The sequence below is a fragment of the Megalops cyprinoides genome, chromosome 6 (genome assembly GCF_013368585.1).
Source record: "Megalops cyprinoides isolate fMegCyp1 chromosome 6, fMegCyp1.pri, whole genome shotgun sequence".
Taxonomy (NCBI): domain Eukaryota; kingdom Metazoa; phylum Chordata; class Actinopteri; order Elopiformes; family Megalopidae; genus Megalops; species Megalops cyprinoides.
This window is the reverse complement of record NC_050588.1, coordinates 32,548,725-32,572,904: the sequence shown is the minus strand read 5'-3', so window position 1 is coordinate 32,572,904 and position 24,180 is coordinate 32,548,725. Positions and strand designations below refer to the sequence as shown.

At 41.1% G+C, this 24,180-nt stretch overlaps 1 protein-coding gene across 1 annotated transcript in view; it reads right to left on the bottom strand.

Annotated features, from left to right (window-relative positions):
- The window catches only part of ptprt (protein tyrosine phosphatase receptor type T), a 225,580-nt gene extending 218,266 nt beyond the window's left edge, over positions 1 to 7,314 (bottom strand). Inside the window, exon 1 of the mRNA XM_036530574.1 lies at positions 6,868 to 7,314. Coding sequence (XP_036386467.1) covers positions 6,868 to 6,943 — 76 coding nt within the window. The 5' untranslated portion in view covers positions 6,944 to 7,314. The remainder of the gene's footprint in view (positions 1 to 6,867) is intronic.
- Positions 7,315 to 24,180: the final 16,866 nt, after the last annotated feature.

Genomic DNA, 24,180 nt, shown 5'->3' with positions numbered 1-24,180 from the left:
AAAAAGAACACAAATTACTCCTACTGGTATCATACATCTGGATATATATATATGAAGCAGACACACAACGATTACCCTGACAACAACAAAAAACGGATTCATCTTTATTTCCTGAGAATCAAATCGTGTAGTGCACTTCCCAGCTTCACACTGAACTGTAGATTGCACCTCCCGAACACAAACGGCAGTACGCTACGCTTGAACAAATTGCAGTTGATCTCTTGATGCGCTCTACCACTGCCCACGTTAGAATACAACACATCAATCTCCTCTCAGCTTCACCACTTGTGCACTCATGAATCTTTCAAGAATGGAGCTATTCTTTTAATTCAAGCTCTGTAAAATGAAAAAAAAAAATCGTGAACACGTTCTATCCCCTTTCAAACCCCTGGAAAACCCTGGCTATCAGCTTTGTGTCCAGTATGTTTGAAACGGAGACTGCAGACACAAAGCCATATCTTTAAACGCCTGATATGGAAAGTTACGGCCTATGCATCACAGTCGATGAGCACTTCTGTGCTGTGCATAGATAGCTAATGAGATTTGCTATGCTGTCTCGTCAATGTCTTCTGCAGACCCACCACTGCCTTGACTAAATAGAGTGATAAAATAGCTATGGAATTCAATAAATAATTACAGAAGTATACCACAGTGGATGCTGCTGAGTGGCTCAGCCAGTTAATGTGCTCGTTCCGTGCAGGCCGAGACATACAGCTCAGACCTGGGTTTAATGAGCATAATTATTTACTGTCTCCAAAAAACACGTTTCTGTGCATAGTAATGTGAATTCTGACCAGCTGATCATCAGCAGGGTGGTTAATGCCTGCAATTTCCAAAATGTACAGCCCGTTTCAGAATCATCTTTAGCTAGACACTGTGGTTCTTAGAAGAAATCAACTAGCTCACCTAGCTAGCTAGTTTCAATTAAATTTACTGAAAGGAAAGCCCTCCTGAATTAAACAATGAATGCTACTGTCATTATCAAAGTGCAGCAAGGAAATGCAATCTTTTCAACTGAATTGAGTTTGCTATTGCCTTATATGTTTATTTTTCTTTTCTATTTCACCAGATCCAAATACAGAAAGACCTTTATTCACAGCAAAGCAATACAGATCACACTGTCAGAGACCACAGGCTACACATACCTGATCCGAAACACCCACTCTTCTAATTGATGTCATAAGATAAAACACACACGCAACTCTTAACATAGACAGATCACATTAATTTTAGCTCCTAAGACAGGAAACAGGAGGAAGGAGTCATTTCTGTAACATGGAAACAGCTCTGTACATAACATTACTATATATAATAAAATGACAGCTATATAATAATAAACCTGAGTTGTGAGTTGAACACTGTTCAGTACACTAAAGTAAACAAGAATTCTTTTATTAGCCCCCTTCTCTTGGGATTACATTTTGCCTTGATATACTCTCATTATTAAAAGCCTGTTCTGCTTGATTTGAACATTGAAAAGAATTGAACCTCACTACTATGCAATTTGCAGCTAACTATAGATGTAAAATCCCAGATCTTAGGTGTTATTAACATGAATTTAGGGAATTTGAGGCATAAGAACAGCGCTCTTAAAATGAAATGTTACTTTTGCTTCAAGCAAATATTATGGATTTTACTCATGAACTTACTGAAAGTAATTTTATATTTTGACTTGATGTCAAGGCAAGAAGAGCCACTTTAGTGGGTACACTTTAACAATGTCAGTGGCAGGGACCTGCTCCAGTATTAAGCTGTCGTTTTTGCCAAGCAAATAGAATAAATGCTGGGGATTAGGTGACAGAGGCATCCAGATAAGCAGACCTCTGGCTTCAAATCTCTAGCCACTGACTTCCTGACACGGAAAATGCAGGTCCCAAAAAAAACAGGGGGCCCCGCAGAATACTAAGTAGGCCTTTGAGTGACAGTTTGTCAAACGCTGTTGCTCCGTTGCTACCTGGCAACACCAGGGAACAATGATAAGGGGGTAGGGGGAAACAATTACGGTCCAGACTGTTTCTAATGGGCAGATTGGAAATAATCAAGTTCCTGATTTGCGGCGCACAATCGGTAGGCGTGTGTGTGAAATCCATTAACTCCAAACAGCCTTCCAAGCCTCTTGTGCTCTCAGCTGTTTCATTTTTGCAGCACCTGAAGTACCTTTCTCTAGCCATGCTTCTCTGTTTTTCTTTTTGTCTTTCCCAATATTCATTTGTTGTTTGTTTGTTTAGGTTTTTTTTTCCAAATTGATTCCTCTGCCCAGTTCACTCATCCAGTAGGAATCCCATTTGGAATTAGAACGTAATTCTGCTCTTGGGCAAAACGTGTTCTCCTTTTTGTTTCGTGTTCCCACACTTCACCTAGTCTTGTTGTTCCGTCTCAGTTCTCCTAGTCAAAAGCAGCACCACAAGGATCTGTCTCTTCCTTCATGCCATTAATTTTAATCGGTACAATTTTAGAAAAATCTAGCATTGATTTTGAAGCACAGCAGTTTTACCTCTAGGACAACCTTCAGAGCAAAGAGGTTCCTCTGCTCTGGTAAACTCAGACTGTGTCTCTACATATTAAAGCTATTGCTCAACATCAGTGATATACAGAATCAGGGGCCCCTTTATGTTTTACAGTAGATAACCAGTTTACTTTTCTCCAGATCCTTAAAAACAAACTAACATGCTAATCGCCTATGCACTACTGATGCTTCCCCACATCTTTATCTCCTCAGATAAAAAGCTGCCAGTGCTTTCACTGTGAATGCAGCCAGATCTCATTTACAAACAACATAAACTGCCTCTGAATTTCAGAGCTCAGCTGAGTAACACCATGACGAAAAGAGTCACTTTAGTTAGGTGCACACATTCAGAGGTCTCTGACTCATGCCATCTAACTGAGCACAGGTTTGGGTAAAAAAGGCAGACTTTTTTATTTAAGTGACATTATCCCACTCCTTGTCTTCAACCAGATTAAAATATCAGGACAACCCACACGACAAAATAAATGCTGTCTTCCGGCCCAGAGCAAACGGCAGTCTAAGAAAATAAATAATCTCCCAGTTGACAGCATGTGTGGGCTGTCCCTTCCAACCTCAAGAAGTTGATGAGAGCCCAACAGATTGACAAGGCATCGGCCTTGGATTAGCGGGCAGTCCGGTAGTGCTCTGAATACAAAGTGTTTTTTTTCGGGATGCAGGTGAACTGTCGACAGAGGCAGCGCTGTGGAAATGCACAAATGTTTTGGAGAGTAAATATAGACCGGTGGCACTCAGGAGTCAGCAGCAAAAAAGCCCAGAGCAGGAAATAGCCCTGCAATCCACAGAAGAGTGTAGTTTTTTTGACCTTTAAATCCACTTTCTCGTGGTTAGCCAAATTAGGGCCCAACTCGTTCCTTTTGTGAAACGACAAGAAGGTATGAAAAAAGTGTGAACTCAGCACGAAGACCCTGACAAGTTTGAAATGAGAATGCAGGGGGCTAAGCAACAGCTCCAACTGTAAACAATGTAAGTAAATTCAACCAATAGAAGCCCTGCTGTGAAAACCATTTGCAACACTGCACTCTCGATCCCTGCTTCTAATGAGGTACTGCTTGTAACCAAGATGTGAGGAAAAGAAAAACTTTTTTCATGGGAAAGCTTGGCATTTAAAAGCTACACAGATGACACCGGGAGGGGGGGAGCGACACTGTTTAAGGACGAGGAGCAGGGAGGAGGAGAACAAAAGTGCAAGAGATGTCAGCTCACCTCTCCCCTCCTAGCCAAAGAAATTTAATTAACTGCACAGTCACTAAACTGTACATTCTCTGTCTCCCCCCCCCCAGCACACAAACACGCGCGCACACACACACTCACACACTCTTCAACTCGGTCGACCTCCAGTGTCCACTTTTCATTAAACAATTACTGGCTGGTGAAGCGGCTGAACTGGCGCAGGCCTGAATTAGCCCCAGCTGCTTCCTGTAACGGCCAGGGGCGGGGCACAGGGGCAGAGCCATCCGCCGACAAATCATGTCTTCCATTTCCGACACACTCAGACACAACAGTAAAGCTAACGCTAAACGCATTAACATCTATCATTAACATCTGCATTCACGTAATCTGGCCTGCAAGCTGCACCGAATGCGAAATGACCCAGGAAAAAAAAATCTTATTTTTAGAACAAATAGCACACTATAAGAACTTGATTGTGCCCGTTCACCAAAACATGTCTGAGTTGTTTTGTGAAATCAAGCCCAACACAGCCCAAACTATACTGAATATCAAGTCAAAAAGGATTCAGACCGTGACTGCTGGCCACAAGTCCACAGCATTTGTCAGTTCAGTCAGTCCTGTCCCTGTGTGTTTTGTTGTTTTCTACTCTTTGCATTGCACAGAATCGTTAAATCACTTAGTCTAACTGTGTCTTCCCACCACACACAGATGTTGTCAATAACCATGCAACAAGTGTAAAAATAAGACTTACAGAAACATTTTAGTTTAAAGCATCGGAACAAATTTTCCTTCGTGTTTCCTTAGATCTCTGGCAATTCCCCACTGCTCAAAATCCTTTACCAAATCTGCAACCCTGCTCTGCCCATGATTAAAAAATGAATACAGGCTTGATCAAGGGCTCTCTCGTAAGGATGTTAGCACACAAATATAAGGGGCGGGTTAAAACAGTCTTTAAAACTACAGTAGTTTATATAACAACTTTACCTCTCTACGACACAGCTCGCAGTTTGCGGGCCTCTTTTTCGGCAAATGAACGCCCGTGACCTTAAGATGTATTTGGTCAGGCGGAATGCGCCGATTCGGTTTCCTCCCAATGTCGTCTTAAAAATCAAGGAGAACCGAGTTGATTAAGTCGGATTTCCGGTTCAGTTACCGGTGTGAAGCTCACGACGGTTCCACTCGGGCTCGATTAACCTCACCTCCGTTGAGTGCAATCGGTCGTTTTGTCGGGACCGCAAAGGCCGTTAGTGGACAGAACTTTGGCAAATCCTTACGTCTTTCAATACACGCATCCCGAGTAACTGTTTTAATGGAACGTTCTTTTACCTCTTTTATCTGTCCATTCGTTTCATGATTCATTCATCGACGGAAAGACGGCATTTAGACCTGAATATGACTTTGCAATATAACTATGAACGTAACACAATATTTCAATTTGCGATGTTTTCAGCAAAACACCTTAAGAGCAACACTAAACATTACTTATAAACATTTTAATGCGAAAGTCCATAAACACTTTCGTTTTTACCAAATTGTTGCGCAGAATTCATTTTAAATCGTCAAATACTTGAACATAAGTATATTTCCCACCGAACGCGTAAGTTAACGTGTTTTTCTTCATGAAAAATTATTTTGAACTCTGCTTTATAACAGCAATTAGACCATCTCTGAATGCATTTAACTTTAATGCACTGTTGCATAATAAATCAATATTACTGATCGACAGGAGGATGGAATATTGTGAGCAAAATAAAATTTTAGCTCATAAAAATGTGAATAATTTTGCGAAATGAGCAGCAGGTTAGCGTACGCAAAAAAGCAATATAAGACAGAGGTATCTGGAAATAATATCAGTCTTAGTATACCCAAGTAAAATATTTCCAATTTTTAAAAAGTGTGCTTGTTCTCAAAAAAAAAAAAAAAACCTCCGGTTTGACTATTCACTTTTATTTCCTCTCAGTAAACGAATTAATGTACCCAGAGCACCACCTAACGGCAGAAAGGGTAACCCATGGCATTGTCGCTACTGCCCTATGAATCTCTTGTATATGGTCCGAGTGCGTAATGCATGTGAGGGTAAGAACACATTAATGATGTTAAGCAAATTCAAGAGTGAAAAGTTATTCTTCGTAAGTATGAGGATGCGTATACTGCAAAGCAAATATTTCCACCGTCCATTACATTAAAAAGCAAAGAATACAATTTTATCAATCGCCTGTTTATTTGAAAATCAGATCAACAAGGCAGTGATTCTACCAAATGGATGCTTTATAGTTGTGTACATAATCATTGTTGTCAGGTATAAATTGATATTTTACACATTTAAGAATAGCCTAAGTTGTATTTAGACACTTTTAAAGGGGAAGCTACACATATTTGGGATGTCTGCGCAATTTCCCAAATAGCCTAATCTATATAGCATTGACCATCGGAACTTAGAAAATACCTTTGAAATTATATGAAGACCGAATGGCTTTACTTTCTTGCTGCTAAATTAAGGTGATGTATGGAGAAACTTGTTTCTAAGTAACCAGTGAGATGAAATGGAATTTTATCGACTATGAATGTCATACACGTTCAAACTGACAACGCAACGCAGAAACCCTGTATAATTTATTCCCTCTAAAGGTACATGTCCATGTCTGAGCCACTTTTTGAAAGTCAGATCACATCGCCTAAAGTGTCTTTATAAATGTTCTGCTGTTTCGGATAGTAACGAGCTCTGAAAAGGACAGTAGCCTACATTAATGATGCAACGTTAATTTAAAAACTCCTCTAGAAATTCTTCCATCCATTTCATAGGCATTTACGCAGCATTTTCATCTTATAAACAAACTGAATTTATGCGTTTGCTTCAATAATTAACGAGTCAGACAGACCCACCGACAAAATCTAGACCACGTCATTTCTGATTGAGTTCAAAATAACTGAAATGTAAAGTAGTACACTTTGCGCGATTCCCTTTGCATATGTGTGCGTGTTGGCGAGGGCGCGGGTGTTTAAGTACTATGCACAGTGCAAGAGGAAAAAACCTGGCTGAAGTTTTGCATCACACATGAACTCTTTCTGAACATACAGTTGCACTCAACCAAACATGTCTCCAGCGGCAGGGGTGATCATTCAAATAGTCAGGCAAAATAAAAAGTTTAAAATAAGGAAAAAAAACTTACCTGGAAAAAACTGTCCATGTATTAAGTCCAGCAGCTGAAACAAAAATACAATTGCGGTGTACGTCCTTCTGTCCATTCTTAATGGTGTTTATTTTACATGCCCGCCGCCTGTCCGTATACTCGTTGTCTGTATATACTGGAAGTATCCTCGCATTGGTGTTGCAGTAGGAGAGTATTTAAAGGCAGACGGCTGCTATCCTGATCTGATTGTTTGGCTTCAATTGAGTAGCGGTAACTGATGGAAAGGGAGAGAGGGGGAACAGAGGGAGCGCGTAAGACAGAGTATACTGGATGCGATCCCCCGGGTCCCTACACCTGCCCGTTCCACGCGATGTGTGTGCCACTGTCTCGCTGTCTCTCTCGTTTATAGTCCACTGAGCGGGAGTTGAGCTGTGATACGTGAGGCAATTCTTTTCCGCGGCTGGAGTCCAGGTCTGATCTCGATCGGGCGGATTCTGCGCTCTGACTGAATCGCAACTCCATCCGAAGGGAATTGCGTTGCAATTAAGGAGCACTCCTCCCAAACCTGAATTTTAAAAATGTGTACCAAAGAAAAAAAAGCACACATATGCAAAACAATGACGACATCCAGTTAACTCAGGGAAACTGTTTTAAATTTTTCTGCTTTCAATGTGTGATTAGAGAGAGTATTACAAGTAGATTAGTCGTACTAAAGCATATTAGGTGTAGCCTATATATCCCGCCTGATTACCTTACACAAACCGGGACTGTATCCCCCCCCCCCCCCCCCCCCCCAACACACACACACACACACACACGTACACGCACGAATGCGCGCGCGTGTGCACATTGTAAAATTGTGGAATGAATAAAGTCATCCCACATATGTGTTAAATCATGTGCACATAAAATTGGACACACAGCACTACATTTGGCGTCTGGAGTCCGTATTTAAGATCTAAGATTTAAGACGTAGGGGGTTCATGGATATTTACAGTATAAGCACAGGTTTTGAGGGGTGACTTGTGCCAATGTTCTATTAGAACTTACTCCTATTTCTGCCACGTATGTGATCATTCATATGGCGCTAGGTTTTATGATTACTTTTTATTATTATCAGTAGCTACCGCAGTAGTAGCAGTAGAAGTAGTCACATCATCAAAATAATATTAATAGCATTAAAAATAATAATTGTCCTCATAATTATTTTGTATATGAGCCAAGGCAAATGCCGTTGTAAGTTTTGCGACCAGTTATGAGTCACACGAGAGAACTGACGCATGGTGTAATCTGCGAACCATGTCATTTTCATAAAAAATAAAGTCATGTACTAAATTCTGTCAGATGGATCTCTGCTTGTTATGCAGAAACCGTCAGCATGCAAGAGTCACTCCGTCAGCATTCCAGAGTGCGAGCGACTTTCAGAGGGAGGGGTTGCTAATCAATATATTGCATAAGGACTATTCTCTTTGCTGACAGATTCCAGTTGCTTATTTGAACCTCAGCATTATTTTTACAACCAGGACATTAATTTGCTGAGGAGGTTACACCCTTACACCAAAGTTTGGCAAACATTCCACATGTAGACCTGTCTCCTGTCCCGTTATTTTCTAAAATTTATGTCAGCAGTTGTTAAAGGCAAAATACTACTGGTTTCCTGCAAAAAGGGACAAAGGGCTGAGTGATGGTATAATGCATGAAAGTAATATTTCTTTCCACATACACATTAGTCTTGAGTATTACCCAATAATAGCAAAGTAATAAGATACATAAGACAGAAGCACTCTAGTGGCTTAGCAGAGGATGGCCTTGTTGCTTTAGGTTGCTGGTTTGATTCCCAACTGGGGCACTGCTGTTGTATCTTTGAGAAAGTTCCTTGATGGAAATTGCTTCGGTGAATATAATGGGAGGAATGGACTCAAAATGTTATGTATCTGGTCATGAGTGAGGGTGTATACTAAGTAACACAAAATTCAACATAAAAGTAACAATTAAGATACTTTAATAGAAACAATTAAAATTTGGCAAGCACTGTGTGCGTGTGTGTGTGTGTGATAAAGAGTACATTCATAATGAAAACAGATTATGATATTAAAAATGTTTAGAAGTAGTTTGCAAAAGTCGTGACTTATTAATTAAATGTTCAAATCACAGAATGGAACAACAGTCAAATAATATAACACTTAATGATTACACCAGTACCTCTCAGAGATACTTCTCAGTTTTTCTCAGCATTTTTAATTCATAGCAAACATCGAAGTTGACTGCAGTGTTCTTGTTCTGTACCCTCCCTCATCCTCACATATTTTTGAAGAAATTCATGGAATGACTGTCAATGTCTTTTAATTTTAAGAACATATGGAGCAAGTGAGGGTGATCACTCTCCATATGCAAGTAACTGATTTCAATAAAGCTGGAACTTTAGAAAATAAAAAAAGTTCCATCGGGAGATGACTTGGATATTATTCCATTGCAGTAATATCATCACACGCCAGTGCCCACAGTGTTTTCATTCCTGTGCAGTGTAGGAGGATCTGAAAAATGAAATCTACTCTATATCCATCAGGTGCCAATGTGCAGCATCTAAGACCACACATGGGAGTCTTTCAATTCCTGCCTCGGGAGCAAACTTCAGGTTCCTGTCTGAGACCAGGGCAACACAGAAATCCCAAAATAAAAGCATGGTAATTCTGGAAGCAGATAGGTGTGTTGGCAAGACAGGTAGCTGTATTTCAACTCCATTTTTCATTATTTAAAATGTTTACAACTGTGCCATCGCCTATTCACAAAACAAGAACTCTTTTAAGCTGCTGAGTATGCTTTTGCCACATTTCATCTGCGCCTGTATACCCAGGGGTACCTTCAGTGCACAAAGTCCAGCTACTGTGTTTTACTGTGACTGGTAATTTACGATTCCATTATTTAGTGATGTAAAAATCAATGCATCATTAAACCCAAAAGATGCTTCTTTATTGCTCATTCATATATTTTTTAGAAGGCTGGGACCATAATTTCCCTTTCTTTCATTCTTTTTTAATTTGATTTTTACTTTTTATTTCCACCTTTTTAATGATCACTCTCTTCAGTTGTAAATAGGTCCCACCGAAAAAAAAAAAAAAAAACATGGCTACTTAACACAAGTAAGGCACAACCTAAATGCTGTGTGCCCAACAAAGGATCACTGTCAGTTACCATACAGTAATGAAGGGCAGGTACACAATAATGTGTAACACACAGTATATACACTGTAATCAATAAAATGTATTAATATCAAATAAAATATCACAGGCATTAGGCTGAGGTTCAAGATGACAATAATACAATCAAAAATCAAATTAATATCAACATTGAATTTGCAATTATGAATTAAACACAGTGATTATAAAAATGTGAGACAAATTTGGGAGAGGTGTAACACAAGGTGAATATATGGGTCATTTAACACATAATAAGACAAAAATGTAACAAAAAGCAATATTGATTATTATTTTATTACTATTACTAATGTTTTGCAATGTGTATACAAGTACAATCAGTTTGAAAATCCAGTCTGAATCTATATGCCTTGCCAGTGCAGTCAAAAATTGAAGGTGGTATTGAGATTCAATCTAAGTCTTGAAATAGTGCTGTTTTGATTTTGGTGTTGTTTTTTTTTTAATACTGCTAGGTTGAGAAACAACTTCAGGCGTCATTATGTTGGTAGGGATTCACATTGTAGGTTGCGATGTATGGGGGAAAAGTGTGTCAAGTTACAGGGATTCAGCCAAATGCTAAACACTTTGAACTGTGTTTGAGATTGGACCCAAAAGGTTGGTTCTATGAACCTGGTGGCTTTCATTGACTGCCAGTGGATCTCCTGTACCCTTATCCACACATTACCTAAACACAATTAAGTCAAGAGGCAAGGTATAAAGGGGAAGGACGTCAACTGTCCTTCCGTAGTGACCTACACCTCACTGTAACATAAGGAAGCACTAACCATTAAAACCCCTACAGGTCAAAGTGGCATACGGAAACAAAGGTTGGATTCCAAAAGTGCTAAACTGAGTCCTCTCCTCAATTCCTACATCCTGGGATCCTCCATGACCCAGAAATCAATAACTGATCGCCATCTTAAGAACTGTTCCAATTCCATAGAAGAGAAATGTAGGAAGCAAGACATTTTCCCCTGTTGTTTCAGTGCATCCTCATGCATCCTTTTTTGACAATCTGTGATGCAATCTCTCATATACATGTCATATTCCATACAATCCATGCTAAAGAACACATCTACCCTGAAAACGTTGGGGATTCCTGCTAAAGGAATGACAATGTTTAATTGAAGAAGGATATTCTACTTCTAAAGTATTGGAATGTACCCAAAGTTTCAGTGACTAAGTGAGTGAGCGAGTGAGTGAGCGAGTGAGGGACACATCCATTTCTAGGAATGTTTGCTGCTGTCGTAGCCAAGAAGTAAATTGTGTGGTAGGCTACCAATGGCTCTTGCCAAGAACTTACAAACACATTATTCTGCAGGGTCCCGTGGCATTATTTCAATGCAAATGAGAACCCACAAGAATCATTTTCTCCTCAGGTGGCAGGCAGTCAGAAAGAGGTTTTGCATTTCTATTCTCCAAAGGAAAGGTGAATGATTTCCCCACCCATTACGGAGAGACAGCGGCTTGTACATTGTCCACATCTGTCATTATTCCAAAAAGGGACGAAAAATTCGATAACAAGAAAAAAAAAACGTGAATAAAATACCGCACTGCTTTTTTCAGATGCCTTCTCCCTTCGATTGACCACCAACAATACGCCACCATCCCTCAGCCTGAGCGGGACAGCACATCCTCCGCGATTCCGCTCGCCCCTGTTTGGAAGTTTATAAACACATTACATCTCGCTGCAGGAGATGAGCATGGCAGCACCCCACAGCCCCCCCCCCCTGCAGATATATTCAATCCTTAAATGGAGCAACTTCTTTTTTTTGTTGTCAGATTCCATTTTTTACTTTTTCACTATGGTGGATATAATAACCGGCATGCACAGTACATGTGAGATGCTCAGACGCCAGCCAGTCAGATGTGCAGAGAATGTAAATCACAACGCAGGGCGTGCAAAGGCCTTCCGCTTTACTCACCTGCCAATAGTTACAACACCAGGGGCTCCCGCGATAGCCGCCTGTATAATGTTCTCTCTGCTTTAGGGTTGGAGGATTTACTGAATCCATTCCACCTATCGGATTGTCATAAAGCACCCACTGTCAGGTTAGCTGTCTTCCATCAAGCCTGTGTGATCAAGCAAAATTTTTCTTGAAAAAGAAATATTGTCCATGCATTTTGCTATTTAAATATAAAAAAAGCTGTGATGAAGATGCAGGTATTTATATAAGAAGGCACTTTCTGAATACGCCACGGTCCCTATTTGGTCAAACAGTGATTCTGCAGGAGAGTAATCAAAACAAAATCAGTGCATAAGTACAGCATGAAATGAATGTAATGTTACTCCTTGCCCTCACATAAATGAAAAAACACTGGGTATCAGGCATGTAAATCAGACTTGAATTACATGTTTGATTGTCTGCGGTAATCTCAGGATCAGCAATGCGTGAGATTCATTGTCTGGGAAGGAGGGTGGGCATAACCTGGAATCTGTTGAAATTTTCCCAAAAGTTTACAGTGTTTACAGTCAGTGCTGTCTTAGCATTGCATAAATTACAGCTTTGCAGGGAGATATGCTGAGTTTAGTGATTAAACATATCCATATTCAAAAGTGTGAGCGTACCAGGTCCATAAGAGCGGGAGACACAGTTCTTAGGCAGGGGGCTTGAATTATATGTGTGACAGACAGGAATTAGGCTGCCAATGACTTCTAAGGGAATGAACTGTCAATGGAAGATCGAACATGAGAGCTCCATACTTAAAGACCGTTCAACAAGAAAACACCTGCATGTGCAGGAGCATTCCATTTCTGGACATTCCTTTTTTCAGTTGGACACATTTAGAGTTTATTTCTGGGACAGTATTATCAAACATGAATGCTTTAATAACTGGCAATGTATTTTAAAGAGTGCATTTCTATGCAAATAATAATAATAATGACGCAAATTAAAAAAAACTGAAAAGTGAAAACTGGAAATTAAGACCAGGCCTGATTTTGAAAATTGAGCTGCAAAACAAAGCACTGGTCTGGTTCACTCTCCTGCCAGTCTACATCTACACAAGTCCCAGGACAGCACAACAGAGACTCCCACTCTGGGCCTGCAGGACCTACTCCTGCGGGATCGATTAAAATGCATGCATTAAAATAATGCCTTCTTAATTGTACTCTCATGCATATTAAGCAAACCGCAGTACAAAAACATATTTGGCCATGTTTTCTTCTACAGGGAATAGTTTAATTAAATCAGCTCTGCAGTAATGAAGCTCAGTATGTTTCCATATTACTCCTCACTGTCGTTAGCCCATCTCCTGTCTCTTAGCAGACCTTCCACTTGGTGTGCAGTGAAAGCTCGTCACATGATCAAGGACAATAACAATTACATACAAATTATTTGTTTGCTGTAACCTAGGAAACTCCCAATCTGTGTGTTAAAATATGAGCGTGAGGGCCCGTCGCCTTCTCCTCAGACTTTCCTTTCAATTAAAGCGGCTTTAATAACTTTACACTTCAACATCTCCCCTGCAGAACGATTTAATAGGATGACTAATGTGTTTAATATTACCACCTCTGCGAGCCAGCTAACGGCCTCGGTGGCCTTTTGATATTGATGCGTGCGGAAGTTATTTTTGTGATGTGGAGGGGAGAACCTCCCACTCGCCCCAGTGAGTGACAGCTGAGCTGTAGCACAGGGAATAAAGACCTTTGACGGAAATTAAGAATCCTCTCACATGAAGGGCACTCGGCCCCGGGAAGCGGCACAACCGTTATGACAGGGGCTGCAAAGAGAGGGCCGAGCAAAGAGCAGCGGGTTCCGTTCAAGCTTCACCTGAGCCCGGCTGCAGACAAAATGTGATTTTTTTTTTCTTTATCTCTCTTTATAATCGGGCCACACTCTTCCCTGTACGAATTGGGTGAGGGAAGGAAAAAAAAAAGAATTTCGTAAAAGCACAAACCATCCAGCAGGGTGGTTGTTGATAAGATTCCGCCACAGGAGGCATCTGTAAAATGTGTTTCCTGAAAATCTTGGGAGGAGCAAAGCAAATGCACAGTTCGTCTAGTTTCTGCCCTCGATCTTCCCAAATAGAACAGACTCCCAGACTATTTCAAATGTCAGCGTTTGTCCCGGGAGCTGAAACAGCTATGCATTAAAAAACCTTGCAGGTATCCCAGGATATCTTCTTTGTCGCAGGTGTCCTGGAAGCTGCATTGGCCGTTGGATGTGCCTGTTTCAGATACTGTGGGGGATGGTGACTAAAGGCTTGCTGTTATCCCTCTGCATGGATTTTACTACTCTCTGATTCCATATGCTTATCTGGAAGGAATCCTTCTGTTTATTTTTTTAGATGTATACGGATAGCATATATATCATCGTGAGTCATTCCTGCATTGCAATATTCTATCCTTTCTGATTTGGAAAACATGTTCATATCTGGCGGATTTACATGTTGCTGTATGCCAGATTATTCCCAGTCGTTTAACTTGGGTTTTCTGTCTAATGAGCACATATGAAAGTATTACTTCTCACATCTTAGGAAAGAAGGTCTTCTGGTAAATAAACTTGGTGTATTAAACTAAAAAAAATTGCTTGCTGGAATATCTATCTTACATAAGTTACACATTCTAATTGCTCACACATCCACTAAGCAACCTCAACATACCTGTCATTTAAACAGAATAAAAGACTGCTCTGTGCCCCTGACATTTCTACAGGGCTCATTCACTGCGTGAAAGCACAGCACAATCTATAAACTGTGCTTTGTAGAAATGTAATACAACACATTGGCTACAAGCTACACAATGTCATGTCCTTAGTTTTTATGCTTTAAATGTGAAGGTCTGGCAATTATGTGTTTTCACTCCCTGTAATAGTATACTGCAACCAGTGTCACTACAGGAAACAAAATTTGTTTTATATTGATATAAGTGAGGAATCTCTGGGTTGTGAAATTAGCTGTAACTGCTTGATTTGCAAGATAATGTTAATACTGAATCTTGGTTGACGCCATATTCAATTTCTGATGTTACATGACCCATGCAGTATCGCAAGAATGGATACTATGCTGATGATGGTGAAGATTAATAAACAAATTACTTATCATTATTATTATAATTATTATCATTACTACATTTTATGATCATATTTGTTTTGATAGGGACGTGAACATTTTTTCATAGAATATACACAGTTATGATTTCAAAGCTGAAATGAAGAAATTAGGTTTTTTTTCTTTTAATATATGCTCTACCAGCCTTCCAACCATCCCCAGTCTCATTAGAGGCCACTACCCATCTTACAGAGGCAATGCCTTAACAAACAGGAAGCTGAATACACTGAACAGCAGTGCAGTCTCGATTTAAAGTCTGATTACATCTGTCCCTCATGCGTTAATTGGGAAAGACCGAATCCCATCCTTAAGTTCACTAATCAATGGCTTAATTAAGCGGGTCAGGAACCTGTTTCAAGATCACTGCTCAAAACAAAACAACATCCAGAAAGCGTGCGGTGGAGAGTGCGGGAGGAGCAGGACTTCTCAGAGGTGTTCGGTGAGGAAGCAGTGAGGCCGGCAGTAATCACAGCCAGTGGGGTCCCAGCTCCCTGGAGCTGCCCGGCAGTGCCACAGCAAGCCAATGCATTCATAATAAAATGCCACTGTATAAAGCAGGGGGAATTATACTCGCTGGATGCACAACAGCACATATCTGTTACAGCATCTGTTCCCGTTCTGATTAGGCTCCAACTGTTCCATGCAAATGAGAGGTACTGACTGCCTTAATAGCTCATAACGTATTTATTAACATATGAAAATAATACAGCACATGGCGCCCCCGCCCCCCCCCCCCCCCCCCCCAACCCCGGCCTTCAGCCTGCCGCATTTCACTTTAAAGTGATTCACATGAAGCATCTGGACTCCCAGCTGTCCCACCTGCTCCTGTGGTTGACCTTTAGAACTGCAGTAAAGTCTGAATGAGAGCATCACCTATGAGGACCGTTCTGTCTCCATCCTCTAGAAATCAAGGCTGAAGAACATCTGGATGCCTTCAAATAAGCACACAACACGCACAAAAACATTGGCAAAGAATGATCCAAAAAAAAAGTAAATATTCTCAATTTACAGTACATCCCAGTATGTGGTATATAACATACAGTGGTGCAATAAGATGTATATTGGTCTGTTTTATCAATATTTACACAATAGAAGGATGTCATGAAATTTTGTCATTTTTATTTTATTTTGTTTACAGATTCTATAGAGGACTGTTACACAACAGGAGAGAAAAGAGTGAACGAGTTCTTTTAATCCGCTTTTCACACAGTTCAGTTCAACCTGACCGAATTTGCTGGAGACAGTAATGAGTTTTTGTGGGACCGTCTTCACAGTGCACATGCCCATTAGCACAATTACACCTGGTTGTAATGTCTTCCCTTTTGCGACAGCAGGGCTTTGTTTGTCCAGACAGTACTTATTTCCTGTGGCACTCACTAAAGCAGCGGGGTCTTTCTGATTATGGCTGCGCTCCCCATTGCACAATGCACACACACACACACACACACACACACACACACAGAGCAGGCTCTGAGAGAATGCCTTTTCATTAAACTAAAAAAGGGAACGAAGACTCACACTACAACCTGAGCACCGGAGCAATGGAGACGAACAACAGCTGAAAACCTGTTCGCTCCTACACTTCCGCACGTCTCTCGAAATGGAAATTGATTTTCCACTATTTTTACAACTACTACAAATTCAGATGCGTCTACAACTCAAATTTCTCAAATTCTTCCACAAATAATTATTGCAAAAGCTCTAATAAAAAACAATAGTGTCCATTTGTACATGATCCATCATAGCATTCATAATTAACCTAAATTATGCCTGCACACTGACTTTTAGCTCCAAGCTAATGACTCCCAAGAAATTTGAGAACAGTATGATTTTTTTGTTCAATGTCACGGTGTAAATTCATTTTTAATTGGAAAGTAAATTGAAATGTAATCGGGCCATATGTCACACTTTAGTATCATATTTCTGCAATAATAGTTGAAATCAAATGAAATGGCTCCATAGCAATCCCACTGCAAAGAAGGCCATTCTAATTGACTGATGGCCATGGGCAGGCCAAGTCTGTAGCTACGCATTTTAGCAACAAAATCCAGCATCTCAGTTTCTGGCCACCAGAGATGTCCGGATTACATGTCAATAACAAAGTGTTCTGTGTGCAGCCTTGGCCATGTAGTGGACAAAGTGTTGAATCTGATGTTGCCCTTGGTTAAAGTGGAAACTTGAGAGCGTGTGCGTGAGAGTATTTTATCTTCAGTCACAGGAGAAGCTGCGGTAGTGATACAGAAATACATTTCCTGTTGTAATCACAGGTTTTGCACCATATTGCCCGTTTTACTCCGCAGTCCAAACAAACAAAGTCATGACTAATACGTCGCAGAGCAAATGTACAGGCTCTGCCACGATCCTGGATCAGACTAAAGGAAGAGTGGGAGTAGAGAAAGACATCTGACGCGCTGAATGAGATGGGCTTCCAGAGCACCGGCGTACCCTGACTCATGCCAACAACGACGTCACTGCAATAGATTCATTAGACCTGCTCATACCCAATGTACACAAGATAACAGAGACCATTATGACTCCACATCGACTCAATTCAAAGGTTGTTGAACTGGTATTTCTATTTATAAATCATTCATAATTGTCAGTCATGTTGATTGAAAAAAAGACATGTGATCTGTGCTGTGGATCAGAAGCCCAGCCTACTTAAACATAGGGAACACCATTTAACGTCTTTCAAACCTGTCCACTGATCCCAATGCAAAGTACAATTCAAAGAAAAAAACATTTTTCCTTCATAAAGAATTAGTAGTTTAAAAGTACAGCACCAATGCAATTCTGTTTATATTTCCTTCTACATTACAATACATTATTGACACTTAGCAGACACTCTTATTAAGAACAATTTACATAGGTAACAATTTTTACATTTTTACAGATGGATATTTACTGAGACAATTCTGGGTTAAGTACAGCAGCAGTGTCCCAGTAGGGAATCAAACCAGCAACCTCATGGTTACAAGCCCTGCTCCTTACGACTATTTATACCACTATTTATCTACCACTATAAGTTACATTGCCACCTAAGAAGGACAATGCATATGACCACTTCTTTTTGAAGCCATGCAGCCGCTGTCTCTCATGTTCTTGTTTGAACTTTGCCACAAAGGGATCGGATCCCTCAAAATCACAATTTGCACCTCCACTTTTTACGAAAGTAGAACTGACTGCACAAGTGTAACTAACGCTGGCATAGTGATAAGATGGTAATTGAAAGGTAAACTAAGGTCGTTTTTTTTTTTTTCAGAGGCCTTGGCACTGTCAGTCAGCCTGGTTGTGTGGAAATATTAGTGTTTACAGAAAAAAAAGAAGTGCTGTGGGTTACATCTCCATCCTCTCCATCTGTCATGATGAAACCGCCTGCTCAAGTTCAAGTACGGTCTGTCCTGTGATCATTCATTCCAAGTTAAAGTTCGATTCATGAAAATTTCTTTTGAGTGCACTCACTTTCAAGTGCATGCTGAAAATGTTGCTGCAAACTCCTTGAACATGCCCTACGCTATAAATATGAGTGTTTCCCGCATTCTTATCGCAAATAAAAAAAATTGCACACCATTAACAACCAATAAAGCATAGGGAAATGAGACGTTCGCAGTACTGGGATGACACTGCACCAAGCACTCTTTTCAGATCACATCAATTAGGCATTCTGAGCACTTAACTGAATATATGGAGCCAAATTTATGCGTAAAATAATGAGCATATGGCTACTATATTAATATATTATGCACTTTTGAGGTTTTATTTTGTGGGAAATTGTGATGTCTTATACAGGCCCAGAGAAAAGATGCATAAAGTCTTGTGGGAAGCGATTGATGGTATGACACAAAATGTGGGCAAAAAACTGGCTTAACTTTCCGATTTAGGTTAGCGGATGGCAAATCATTGTAACATAACATGCTTGTTTAAAAATAAAGTAATGAATGAAGCAATTTGTTGGGGTAATGATAAATACAAAAACCGACACCACCAAACTGGCTCAGAGTAGCCCTTTATGTCAGTGTTGGAAGCATACCAATTTAAGGTAGATCAATTTTTGCCCAGCATGCTTTGGCCAGGATAACTGCACATAAATGGCACTGTTTCAATGTTCAGGTATACCTGAGATACAGTAAGCCGAAGCATGCTCTCCGGATGTGGCCATGCTGAGCTGTAACTGGATCCAGTCTATGGCTAATAGGGTTTGATTCTCTCCTGCACACAAACACACAACTGTCCCCGCCTGTCACACACAATGAAATTTGTATCCTCCCCACCTCAAATTATTAAGAGGCTGATATGTTGCTGGGAAAAAAAGAGCTGAGCACGAGCAGACAGGAAAAGAGAAATACCTTGCTGTGCAATATAAAAGGAGAAGATGAAAAATAAATAGCATTCTTATCTGATTTTTTCACCACGACAGTTTAAGTAAAGTGAAGCAATAACATTCTATGGAGCCTGCGGCGCTTCACTCGGTGGAGAAAAAAAAATCTACTGAGTAATCATTTTCTGACTCTCAAACTGTTTCACATTGATCTATTTCTGTGCAATCCTTTTTGTGTTGTTATTGAATCACCGTGGCACAGAAATGAATTTCACACCTGTTCCCCGCTCCGTATTTCACCGCTTTCGGATCGCACAGATGCCATTTATCGTAAACTGTCATTAAAGTCCCTGCTGTAAATGAGAAGACATACGAACGTAAAATATTTAAGTGCATAAATTCCAAAGGAATAAATAATCAAGTGAGGTATATTCAGGTTTTTTTTAATATGTAATATGTTTTAATATTTTATAGAGGTGGGCAACGTTATACGTCATGCTGTTCTCAAATATGGGGTCCTAGTATGCAGGGCCATAATGGTGTTTTATTGTATTATTTATTTAATCGACAACCATACCGCTCATACAACATTTTTACGTATCCATTTAAACCACTGGGCATTGGTTGAAGCAACTCAGCTGAAGGTCGATGTTCAAGGTGAAAAAGCTCAAAATTCAAATCTGTGATCTTCAGTTTACAAGCCCAGTTACCTAACTACTGATCCCCATGCTGCACACCAGGCAAAGCAAGCTGGACTCTCTGAGCAGTTTCTCCTTCTGAAAAATCATACAGTCAGGCACTGTCAAGAGAACTGCGAAACTGCAGGGAAGAAAATTCCGACAACAGGAATTTCAATATTCCATTGCTCAACATCGGCCGAGCTCAAAAACCAGTTGGGGTTCGGTCAGAAGCGCTGCTTTTATTGTGCGCTCACCATTGATTTTCTCCATGCATGGCTCTGTGGGGGTGCATGTGTTATGTCAGGCACTTGTGTACTTAGCTAAGCTGCATTGGGCCAGCAGGTGAACTGAGCAGATCCCATCAGACGTGGCCAGGTGCTGGGAGCTGGGTGCGGTGTGAGTGGGGGACAAGGGGGGGGGGGGGGGGTTGTGGAAGGAGCTGGCGCCATTCCTGGGAGACCCGCCCCCCTCCGGTCACAGGTGGCGCCAGGATGCGAACTGGGGGACCCAGAGAGCGCAGCTGTGTTTTATCACTTGGCACACGAGGCGCTCCATCGCCAGGGCTCAAGACCCACACAACAAGCACTTAGAACCGGCACTTCTCCTAATCCTCCTTCTAATACTAATCCCCTCAATGCACTGCCTTCTGTCACACCTTACACCTCAGCTGTTCCTACGGCCCCGCAGACACACGGGCAGCTGCTGGGGGGCACCTGGGCAGCTCCCCCGTCGCCGATGGTAACAGCCTCACCTGACTGGCTTCATCCAAAAATTATGGGGAGGGGATGCTGGGAGCGCAGGGGCAACGTGGCTTGCATTAACAGACCGGCCATGTTTGTGAAGCAGCTTAGTGTGGGTAAGGCACAGGGCATGTAAGTTGCTCTGCATGAGAGCATTTGCTAAGCAACTGTAATGTAAATGTAAATGTAATGCAAGACGGGGTTTCTGTTTGCCAAGGCCATTAAAACGAACTCCCCACCGCCTAACTAAGTCTTTAACCCGTTAAAAACGTGTGGAAATTTTAATTGGTCAAATTAACACCCAGTTTACAAAGCCGTTGTTCTTCACCAAAGCGTCCAAACATATTGCACTGTGGTTTCCTAAACTTCGGTTTGTCTCATTTTTCAGGACGGCCTCTCTGAGCCATCTCACACTAGTGGCAATGCCAGGCTGTCCCTAAGGACCCTGTCACAGGCTCATATCGGGTCGCAAGGTCATGTGGCTATCAAGCGTGCTCTGCCCTCCAAATCTCCGGTTCATTCTCCTCCTTGCATCTTAAGCCCCATCGTTATTAATTAAGGGCCTGCCTCACACACGGGCAGTCACCGCCACGGCTATGCAGATAAGGGATTAGCTGATTATCTCCACCGAGCCGCGGTGTTTCGGCTAAGCTGACTTTCACAGTTCAGGATGGCACAGAGCGGAGAGCTTAAAGCAAACATTAGCAACAATGCTTTTCACCTTGGTTTTGCATACAACTTCTATATTTCACAGCTCAGAGCCAAGATGAATGGCGACACGGAGAATAAATACAGCTGCTGATGAACTAGAACATTGGGCAGATAAGAAAGGCACAATACAAGACCGGGAATAGTGAAGGAGATTTCAAAGTCTGCCAGAAACTGTTACGATTAGAGCTGGAGCTAATACAGCCCATACACAGAGTGGCCTCTGTATTCTGATGGCCCAGCAGATTTTTGCGGGATGACCCCACACAAGCTAGTTCCTCTTTTCTATGATACCGGTGGAGCCGTGGTGGGGGTGGGGAAGACACTGGGATGCGCTGGATACATGTTCTACAGCCAGAAAACAGCACATTAACCTAGCTCTATGGATCACAGCACACGGCCCGGCACAACAGCAGGAAATATGTCCGCCTGCGGCTGAGGGACAGCTAGCTGAGAGAGTGAGACACCCATTTAGATTCAGAGCATTGCTGTTGGCGGTTGTTGTGTGCCATCTGGTAATACACAGCAGCTTCACGAGGCTAAACCCTGTGAGAATACATTTCTCAAGATTCTTCCAGAAAAAACAGACACAAGCATAACTTGCTGCAGTGTATAAAATGAAGGGCTCTATTCATTACAATTGCAATGTACTTTGCCCTTTACTTTAAGGAACCAATTTCAGCAAATGACACTTTTTTTTTTGTTCTTCCCACAAAACTTTTTTGGTAATGTCAGTGACCACTAAACTCTAAATTGCTATTAAAGAAAGGAAAAACAGCAATAGTTATTAAATTTGTAATTCAGAAGTAAGACATATGCACTTTGTAATAAGATTAAATGTTGGAAGTCGTGATGCGGACGATGTTTCAAATGTTAATTTAATCAAAATGTTCCCAGCAAGTTTTGAAGGTGTGTCACAGACTTCTGTAGAATACCATTAACGGCAGTATCTGCTGCTACATCAGCAGTTGTATATGGACTGTTTGAAATTTACCTGAAGTCACTGGGCAGAGGAGAGGAGAGGAGAGAGGCGCACATTTGTTTTGGGATTGTAAACTTCTGCCTTTGACTGAATCAGATATTGCCGCGGCGCAGAGTGAGCGGCGTGATGGATCGGCTGTCACCGTGTGAAGTCCTCGGACGGGGGGGGGGGGGACTCTTTTGAAGCACAGCGGCTCGTCTCTCTCTCCCTCTCTCTCTGAACCCCGAGTGCACCGCCCAGGAGCACCCCGGCGCTGTGCCCGCCCAGCTGATGACATTTGTTGTCTTTCATGCTTATCCTGAAAGAAAATTGAGCTCTATAGCACTTGAAGGAAACATAATGCTATTATGCAAATGAGGCTGGTGTGGAGTAAGCCAGATAGACAAGGCAGAAGACTGGGTCCGTCTGAGAAACTACCGGCAGCAACAGCCGTGGGGGGTCGGGGGGGTTATTGATCACCTGCCATCCCCTCGCTGAAATACCTCTTCTGAGAACCTCGCGTTCTTCACAGGTGCCGCCTGGTCGATAGGTAAAGGCCTTTAATCTCCAGAAGTTCCCAGCCTCCGTGACTCACGGGCTGGCGAAATGTCAGTCACTACGGCGAGCAATGGGGGTACAACCCGGTAATGACCGCATCCAGACTTTCAATTCTCATCGAACACTCTCGAAACTTCCACTTAACCAGCCAGGCTTCCGCTTTGCAAAAACTTTCCCTTTACTTTAAGGGGACACTTGGGCAGAATGTCTATAGACTAGGAAAGCATTTCGTTCACGGCATACAGTACAAGCCACGGGCTGCTAGATACATTGCAATTTGTTCTGGGAGCGAATGAGGCGGAAAGGCAAATCAAATTGCTTGTTCAGCTTGAATGTAAAGTACGGTCAACTTTCAATTCCATCATCATTTTTCGCGCTGTGAATTGAGCCTGGCCCTGAAGTTCCATTTTTTTCAATGGATGCGGAACTCACGATGGAAATTTGATACCAAATTCTAATTTACTGCATTTTTGCAATGTACCATCATTTCCTCAAAAAAATCATTTTAAATCATTTTAGCTTTAAGGTTTAAATTGACTTCTCAAAAGGTATGATCTACCTTCTGACTTCCTGTCTTCCCCTTTTGTTCCTATACTGTACCATCCCCTGCAAAATCCAAATTAACCTAGTAATTTTCTTCTGAGAAAAAAAAATAGATTTTGATATTATTACAAGTCCCACAGGCCATTCATTTATCTATCACTAGGGTAAAGTTTTATGTCTAATTCAATTTAAATTTAATGTGATTTTTTTCTTTCAGTCTGAAAAAAGGCAAGCTTAAAATTAATTAAAAATTAAAAACATGAAGTCTGTCTGGAACATTTTAGCATATATCATCCTATTTCTATCCCACATTTGAATGAAGTAGCTGTAACTCAGCCATTAAATGACTTAACAAGCGTCCTTTTCTGTCATACTGTACATGGAAGCATTCTGTCCAAAACTACATCCTGTGGTCCATCCAGCGGTAAACTCCTTTATGGACTTAAATGTCCAACAAGGATTTTATTAACAATAAATTTAATTTTTTTAATAAATTTAATTTATCTGAAGTACATGCATTCATTTCTTAAAAATAAATAATGTAAAAAAAGACTTCCATTTCAAGCTCTATTTTAAATGTTTCTACATCATCGGACAT